Source organism: Buceros rhinoceros, unplaced genomic scaffold (assembly GCF_000710305.1).
Source record: "Buceros rhinoceros silvestris isolate BGI_N320 unplaced genomic scaffold, ASM71030v1 scaffold2733, whole genome shotgun sequence".
Classification (NCBI taxonomy): domain Eukaryota; kingdom Metazoa; phylum Chordata; class Aves; order Bucerotiformes; family Bucerotidae; genus Buceros; species Buceros rhinoceros.
In genome coordinates this window covers 7,634-16,637 of record NW_010401655.1, presented here as the reverse complement: position 1 = coordinate 16,637, position 9,004 = coordinate 7,634, and the positions used below count along the sequence as shown (strand labels likewise).

The 9,004-nt window shown below is 43.3% G+C and overlaps 1 protein-coding gene across 1 annotated transcript in view; it reads right to left on the bottom strand.

Annotated features, from left to right (window-relative positions):
* LOC104490096 (probable G-protein coupled receptor 116) overlaps positions 1-4,524 on the bottom strand; it is a gene marked incomplete at both ends in the record, with an annotated part of 17,002 nt that extends 12,478 nt beyond the window's left edge. The window contains 3 exons of the mRNA XM_010132340.1: positions 781-951; positions 2,118-2,178; positions 4,394-4,524. Coding sequence (XP_010130642.1) covers positions 781-951; positions 2,118-2,178; positions 4,394-4,524 — 363 coding nt within the window. The remainder of the gene's footprint in view (positions 1-780; positions 952-2,117; positions 2,179-4,393) is intronic.
* Between the last annotated feature and the right edge of the window lie 4,480 nt (positions 4,525-9,004).

Genomic DNA, 9,004 nt, shown 5'->3' with positions numbered 1-9,004 from the left:
ACACTATCAAAAAGTGCTTTAAACCCCCCCCCCCCCGCAAAAAAAAACCAAAAAACCAAAAACCCAAAAAACCCACCAAAATCTTCTCTGTAAGTTTTTCTACTCTTAATGTGCCACTGGCAAAGTAAGATATTAACAAAGTGATTTTCACAAATTACATGTGACCCTGAAGGCCTATAAAAGATCCATCTGCACTGTTGTAAATGCTTGGTGTGTTTGCATATCCTCTGCTGTATTAGTTTCCTGGGTGTGATGTTACACAACCAAAACTCACGTAAACAAAACTGTCTGCTGTCTTGCCCTGTAAGAATACCTTGAGTTATCTCAGAAAAAGACCACGTCTCACGCAGCCTGTCCCAGCCAGGGTCAGAGAAGAGCTTCTCACAGCAATTTAGATTCCAAGTGCAAGTGGAGAGAAGTAAACAGCCTGATAACCGCTGTCACAGCTTCCTGAAACTTGAAAGTAACCCGGACTGCTTGTTAGTCAAACTGGACCAAAATACTTTGGCTCAGGCTTCCTCTGGTTTTGTCCCTCCCTTACAAAAAGAAAAACGTTCAGGGCTATTTCTAATGCCAATATTATGTAAAGAGGAGTGTTGGGACGCAGATAACAGAACATGCTGTTGCGTGCTAGAGCTTCAGTCATGTTGGAATTACAACAGGCAGAAGAGACAGTTCAGTTTTGCTGGTGTCTAAGCGTGATGGATAGTAAAACGGGCAGAGATCAGATACTAGCAAAAGAGCGTGTCACCCAGGATGTAAAATAAATAACCAACCCACCTGTTGTAACACTGATGTTTGAAACTGTCATTTCTACATTTGAAATATTTGTTGAAAACGGAAGCCTAAAGTTTTTTAAATACTGTTTGACTGGTTCCAGAAAAGATGAATCCGTAAGGCTTACTTCAATGTCAACGGTGTACTCCAGAGGGACAGGGTCAAAAGTAAGCACTGAAAGAGCAAAAACATGAGACTGCAAAGCTATGTGTGAGGGTAAATCACAAATTGATGACTTCCATTTTGGCATTTGGGCTCTGTTGCTGTTTAATAGTAGCTGTGTGGCATTCTGCTTAGGAAATCATCTTGATTCCTGCTCAGAAGATACTCTGTGTTTTATCTGCTGCTTGTCTGACAAAAGCCACATTTCTTTGGTCTCAGAGCAATAGGAAGCTGATAGAAATGGCATAATATAAGGCATAGAGCTGTCTCATCCTTTCTCTCCTTTGACTCAACAAGCAGATGGGTTGTCAACCACAGACTGAGGCTATACAGAATCATCTTGTGACTCCCGTCCTGCTGAGAGGCTCAAGGTTTTTTCTATACCATGTATTTCATCTTGAGTAGAAGCTGTGCTTCTACTGTATGTCAGTCTCTGACCAGACAAAAGTTTCCACCACTTTTGTCTGTGCCTTTACTACTGTACTGGTTTTGACTGGGGTAGAGTGAAATTTCTTTAAGCAGCTGGTATGAGGGCTATGCTTTGGATTTGTGATAAAAACAGTGTTGATAACACAACTTTTTAGTTATTGCTGGACAGTGCTTACACAGCATCAAGACTTTTTCTTTTTACTGCTCTGTCCTCCTGGTGAGGAGGCTGCAGGTGCCCAAGAAGCTGGAAGAGAACACAGCCAGCACAGCTGACCCCAGTTGACCAATATGATGTCACACACCATATGATCTGTAGCATGACACCACACCGTAGAACGTCATACTCAGCGATAAAAGCTGGGGAAAGAAGAAAAGGAAGGACATTGGGAGTTGGGAGTTACTGTGTTTGTCTTCCCTTCCATCAGGAACTGTTACCCCTGATGAAGCCCCGCTTTCCTGGAGATGGCTGAACACCTGCTGCTGATGCATAGTGAATGAATTCCTTGTTTTCTTTACTGATTAAACTGTCTTTACCTCAACCCATGAGTTTTCTCACTTTCACTCTTCTGATTCTATCTCCCATCACACTGCGGGGAGCAAGCAAGTGGCTGCGTGCTGCTTGAATTGCTGGCTGGGGTTAAACCACAACAATTACTCCCCCTTGATGGCCACCATTCAGTACCACAAGAGATGCTGTCCCCAATAGTGATTTCACCCTCTGCTCTGTTACCATACACCTGTGCACATACCGTTTCGCCTCTGCCTTTGCATCTCTGACTGGAAGGTTTCCTCTCTTAGTGTACTGTTAACCTGTGGCGAAAAGAGAGTGAAGCTCTGTGAAAAAAACAAAGTGAAGCTTTAGCTACTGTTGTTGGCATGAAAGAATTAGTTAAGAAAATACTGGCGTGGACAGTTCTTTCCCTCCACCAATCTTTGTCCCTCTCCTTCAACCCTTTTCCTCTTTAAACAGAATATTTATATCTTCCAAGCAGGGAAATGTTAAACACCAGCTGAGGTACAGCTGAGGGCTGTACTGAGTTTGCAGCTGTCTCTGCATATCTCTGCAAGACAATTGTGTCAGCTTAGCAGAAATTCTGTGTCTGAGCTGCAGACTGCTGGGGTTGATGCAGTGCTCTCAGTCCTGGGACAGTCTTGCAAATGCTTGACAGACCTGGCCACTCAGCATTTGAATCCAGAAAGTGGACTCACTCATATTACCCTTTGCTTTCCTCTTTGCTCTGAGCTTCCAGTTCTGCAGCACCAAAGCCAGCCTGAGTAGGAGTAGAAAGGGGATAGAAGTGTCTTGGCTCTAACTCAGGTGTCAGGTCAGCTATTCTGTGGGCTGTCGGTAGCACTCAGTTGACCAGGGTAGTGGTGGCACAATTTCAGTGTGACTGGTTCATGTAGGGTGCAGCCAAGTGAGACTCAGACCATCCTATGTTTTTTAATCATGCCCTAAAAATACACTGGCACCACAGTTAGCAAGAAAGGCTAAAGAACAAGCAAAGACACAGGCAGGAAGTCTGCAGCTTTGCCAGTTTCTTGAGTCTTACTGAAATCTTTATTTACAGAAAGGGTGAATAGCTTGGCAACTCTTAAGTCATCTCTTTACATAAAGGAACCATCTGGTGTGTGATTAGAGCTGGGCTTCATATCACAGCTGCGCTGGCAATGAAGATCCCAAAGGGCATCGGCGTTTTTTTGCACTGCTAGGGTTACTTTCACCCCAGAGGTTAGCTGTAACAGTTAGAGAAAGCCCACTGTGATCCACCTCCTGCCCCAGGTTTGGTCTCAGTGGTTTCGTTTTTCAACTATTCTCCCAAACAACTACAGGGTTTTTGCTATGTCGTTAAATATTTCACGTATTTCACACCTTTTTGTGGTGACTCATTTGCAGGAGCAGCCATGGATCAACAATGCTAAAAAATCAAGTGTTATTCTTTTCATGTAACTGCCTAAGTGCTGAGCTGGGGGCAGTGAAAAAAACAGAGCAAACAAGATACTTGGTCACTATTAGACACCTGCCGAACGGCGAGCAGGGCTGCTGGAACGAGGTACATCTGGGTTTGCCAAGACAGGGAATGGTGCCGGAAACAGCTTAAGGAGTTCCCACCTTCCTCTTCACCTCTCCTTGACTTTTTTCAACTTGCTCAAAAAAGCACTTTGCATTCCGGTCAGTCAGAGCTAAGGTCCCTGTGGTGCTAGGAGCTGATTGTAGATGTTAGTATCCATTTTGGCTTCATAGTGTTCATAATGTAGAAGAATTAAGAAGTGTTTTCTGGTTTAGTAACAATTGTGATAGATGAAGACTTGGTAGATTTGTAGGCTTATTTTCTTTACCACGCTATATTAACTTCCATTTTGTCAGTCCCTTTGTTTCTCGGTTCCTCTTTCATCCTTTCTAGTTAGGGACTATTTGTGCAGAAACTGTCTGTTAACAAACGCATACACAAGGACGAAGCACAACATGGCTTTCCACAATTCATGCTACTGATGAAGCAAAAGAAGTATGTGAGAATTATTGTCCAAGTGCAACATCTAAACACAAATCACTTAGTAACGGCATTTTGGTCACCTGTGCTCATGTCCTACCACCTAGACAGTGGTGAGACTTCCGTCACCTATCTGTAAACAACTCTGTGCCCAAGCTAGTTTTGTTGACATGTTTGGTTTCTCTCTCTCATAGGATGGGTGAACCTCACCCAGGAACAGTGCCCATCTATCTGTTACCTAGGCTTAGCTCCAGGGACAGCAATTTAAATTCCTTGCAGACTAACACAAGCGAGAAACCAGAAGTTCTGCTCAGCTCCTTCTGGAGAGGCTTTAAGAGTAGGAAGCAAGAAGACCCCAGTGCCTGGATTTCTCCATCTCTTTTACACACTGGGGAGATTCTGGGTTCGGTTTTCCCACCTGATCTCATACCGATTTTCTCTAATGTTTTGTGGGTGTAAAGGAGAGCTATAGCAGCTGGGTGCTGCAAGCAGAGAGCAAATGAAAACTGACAGGGTTGGGAAAGGATACTCACTGCATTTTGGATGGTTGGAGCAAAGTTTGGGTCCTGTGATGTCTGGCAACATGCTGTGATCAGTAGAAATAGGCAGTGGAGACTTGCAGGAATCAGGGGCAGCATTTTTCCCAGTGACCTTGTTGTACAGTCTGAGAGGAAAATGAAGCATTAGGATCAGGGAATTTTCAGATGACTCACACAGTAGGAAATAACAGCACACTCTACAAAAACAGTATGATCAGACAGTTTCATCAGGCTCTGCCCTTTCTCTCCATCCAAGACGGATGCACGGAACAAGGTCAGTAATTATTCCCTTGCCACCGTCACGAGGCTGTTTCCCCTCATATCTCCCTTTTTTCATGTTGGCTGTATTTAATCAAAGTGGAGGGAGAAAGGAATCACTTAGAGAAAGCAGAGTTCTAAGATTTCTAAGAGGGACAAATGCGATGATAGAAATTCATCTGCTGTGGGAAAAGTTGACCTTGGATCTTTAAATATTCCTCACAGTCATCATCATCATCATCATCATCATCATCATCATGGCTTTGCTTCGCGCACGAAATGGCTTGGCTTTGCGAACGAAGATCTGGGAAGGGCTTTTCTCACGCTCACTGCAAGCGATGAGTGCACCGTTCGGGCCTGCACGGTGGATTTTTTAGGTGAGGCACTAGCGTGCGCGGAACTGGCTCCACCCTTTACACCTGAGGTTCATCTGCCAGGGCCTAGTGAGCTTGGACAGTGACAGCGAAGTCCTAGGGTCGTAGGTTTGGTTAGAGCATCCTTCTCTTAGATGATGGATGCCTTACAAGGCTAAACAAGCTCCATCTGCCCGGGTTTGGAGTCAGAGTTGTCCTTCTCCTAGGATGGCTGCCCGAAGGCTAGTGAGCCCATCCTGCCCGTGGACACACTTTGTCTGACCCTTCAGTTGAGACCTGTCTGGCTTGGGAGACCCCACCGGAGGCACATGCCACCACCAGCACAGCTCTCAACCTCACAAGGGCACGCAAGCTCCTTCCCCACGGCAAGGGGGTGCCTGTGAAAGAGTCACTGCTCTACCTCCGGACATCACAGACCCGGGCACGGGGCGGCCGGGGCCTGCCAAGAACGGGAGTCCTGGAGGACATTCCTCACAGTGGTGCTTGGCAAAGGCACAGTCAGAACATGGAGGAATAGTCAGAAATGCTGCTGTAAGTGAAAGTCTGTTCTGTTAGAGCAGGAAGAGCTCTGCTACCAGCCATGTCCCACTCTGGAGAGGGCTGTGGTGATATCTTGGGCTCAGCTGGAGATCTCTGTCTTTTTGTCACCCCTTGGCTAACAATGAAGACCAATATCTCCTGGAAAAAATAATTGTGATGTGGAGGCTGTAGTATACATCTCTACTAATTGCACTGATGTTAACAAGTAAATGACCTAGAACACAAGAATACTGACACGCCAAAATAAAATGTGGTGCCTGAAATCAAAGCCCACAAATGCCAGCCTTTTCCAACTCATTAATAACTAAGCTAATTTGCTCATACAGTAGACTGGATGATGAATCCTAAAGGGAGAGGCTATTTTGCTATGAATATGCACTTTCTGTTTATTCCTAACAGAATTAACAGCTAGTAGAGAGCTACAGGAAAAGGCAGAACCCAAGCAGACTGTGAAAAGCATTTTAAGAAAGGAAAGCACTGAGAAAAGACTCTTAAGAATGCTACTGGACAGTACCTGAGTGGATAACATCTGCTTCATTAAAATGGTTTGGGTTGGAAGGGACCTTAATGATCATCGAGTTCCAGCCTCAAACTTTTAATGAGCTTTTGTAAAATTATGACCTTTTTGTATTGAAAGGGCTGTTGATACAAATCAGCTAGGACCTCAGGCTTTGAAAGGCTGTGAATCACCAGGTGAAAGCAGAAAACCAGCACCTCCTGAGATAATAATGAACGCAGCAATGGCTATCTATTACCACCACCATTGCGTATCAGAGCTGGTGCTCCAAAGTTGACAGTGCTTCGCTGTGACTTTCCTGCTCAAAAGATCCCATGACAAAAAATTATATGAACATGATCTGTGATCTCACCTTGTGAGTGACAGAGGACAGCAGTGAGCTTATAGCTAAGGAATATACTTGATGTCACCGATGTGGATAACCGGCAGGTTTGTCAGGGTTTCTCACCAAAGCTGGTTGTTCTTAGAGAGATTCATCTGCAGTGAGACTTCATCTGGATACAGACCTGCTTAAAAGACAGGAGACAACAGGAGGAAGAATTTTTTTGCTTTTCCAATAGAAGGTTGTTGTCACCAGAGCTCTGTGAGAACATGCATGTAAGCCTGTGTCTTACCCTCTGTTCTCAAGTGATGTGGAAAAGGCAGTGATTAGTGATACAATATGGTGAAAAACTTTAAATGACTGAGACTAACAAAAGCAAAGTCTGCCTGTGAAGGCCTACATAGGTATCGCAGGATGCTGAGTGACTGAGTCATGAAATGGTTGAAATTCAGCACTGGTAAGTGTCATCATCATCATCATCATCATCATGGCTTGGCTTCGCAAACGTAAGGCAGAAAGAAATGACCCCGACATTATGTATTCTGTGAGGGACTCTGAATTGACTGTTACCACTCAGAAATGGGATCTAATGGAAATGTCAACTGAGGAGCAATCACAAAAGGAAAATAAATTTTAAAATATTCTAGGGTAGCAACAGAGGGGGGAAAAAAACCCCCAAACCAGAACTGTGCTATCTAGACATTTGAGTTGCTCTTATGCTTCTACATACAAATAACTAGAAAGCAAGACATCTCGCCAATATGTAACATCTTATGACCCCACTCCAAAATCCATTAAAAAAAAAAAAAAGACTGTTACAGGTTTTTTTTATCCAGTGGATGAAAGGCTGGCAGAACTGAAAGCAAGAAACAAAAAAAACCCACCCAAAAAAACCCCAGCCTCCCAAAAATGTAAGAAAAGGAAATGTCTTTTCATTTTCCTGGGCATATCCATCAGTATATCCAACATTCTACAGAAGAGACTATTTTGCTAATTTGGAGGCATCATCCACTTTTGACAACCTCAAGGTTTCCATGATCTGGCTGATCCCAAGGCAAAGATGGATCAAAATCAATCAGAGGGAAACATTGCCAAGTTACAGACTTGGCACAAGTCCTTGAGATAGTGACATGGCCAAATAACAGAAACACGAACAAAACAAAGATTTTTGATAGTTTTGTGTATGCAGCATGTGGTACAATAGCTTAATCTGTATAAAGAACTTGCATTTCATCGGTAACAGCTTGATGAAACAGATAATAGAAAGGGGAAAAGGTCATTAAACAAAGTTTATGATGCATCTGCTACAGTTTTGCACGTATCTGCTGCACTGTTCACAAACCTGCAATCGTATTCAAATGTCGTGTGCCAGCCTCTATTTTCAAATACACCCTTTGTGCAACCACGAAGCTGTGACCGCTACTCACGCTTCGATAGCTATTCAAAAGCCCAAAAATATCAAACCAGTATCTAGAAAGCCAAAAAACTGGAAACAAATATCAAATTGCAGTAATGGGGCTGTTCACCTTGCTCATTAATGTCGCGTTGAAAAAAGAATTGCTGTAAATATTTCAGAGAGCAATTTCTCGAGTTTCTATCTACCTTCAGGGGGTAAAACAGAAGATATGTGGACACAGTCATCATTTCTCATACAAACACATTCATCATTTCTCATACAGTATCTTTGACTTATAAAGCCCCAGAGAGCTAAAGTAGCCCGGGTTTGCTATCAAACCTCTTTTGTTCCACAGTTTCAGGCTGGAAAATGTTGTTCAGAAGATTCCTAGAGGTAAATAGCAAGGTCTCACTTTAACCCAGGACATAGGTGACCTATAAGACCTTCGTTTTACTTGTTCTGTAAATGTTTTATAGTTTTTATACATTTTTATAAATGTTGCAGAATAATTACACACTCTTGCAAATCTACCCAGCACAATAGTTACCATCCCATGTTTTAGAAAATAAAGAAGACATCCAGAATTATAATATGGTTTACCTTCTCAGGTGATTCAAAGAGAAGATTGTCTAATTAGATCCATCTTAATCATCCTCTGCTCTCTACTACGATCCAGGCTGCTCTCTCATAGGGAAACCAAGACACAGAAACTTGTATAATTTACCCGAACATGTCATTAATGCCCAGAAAACTCGTCACCTCTAGAGCCTGCACTCTATGTTCAGGTGTGAAGCAGGTCAGAGATGCCACTGCAGAAAACTCACAGGCATTTTAAGAGGAGGTATTTCCTGATTCCATTCATCAGATAGTACTCATTACTTCCCGCTGCAATGACCTAAGTTCTTTACTGTCTTATCTGCAGATTAGTTTATCAAGTGGACTAACTTGTTCCACTGCTGTTACTTATCTGCTTTGTTCTAACAAAAGAGGGTGTCAAGGACTGAAAGTGGTAAAATCATATTTCGTAGGTATGGCAAAATATTTGTGGGTTTTGATTTAAATAACAAGGGAGGAAAACCCTTAAGTTTTCCCACCCAAAGTGGCAGCATATGCGCTGTGGGCTGGACCTGGCTTTGGTGCCTTCAGAGAAGCTGCAGAGATGCAAACTTGTGGCTCTCATGACTACTTGGAAAGAGGG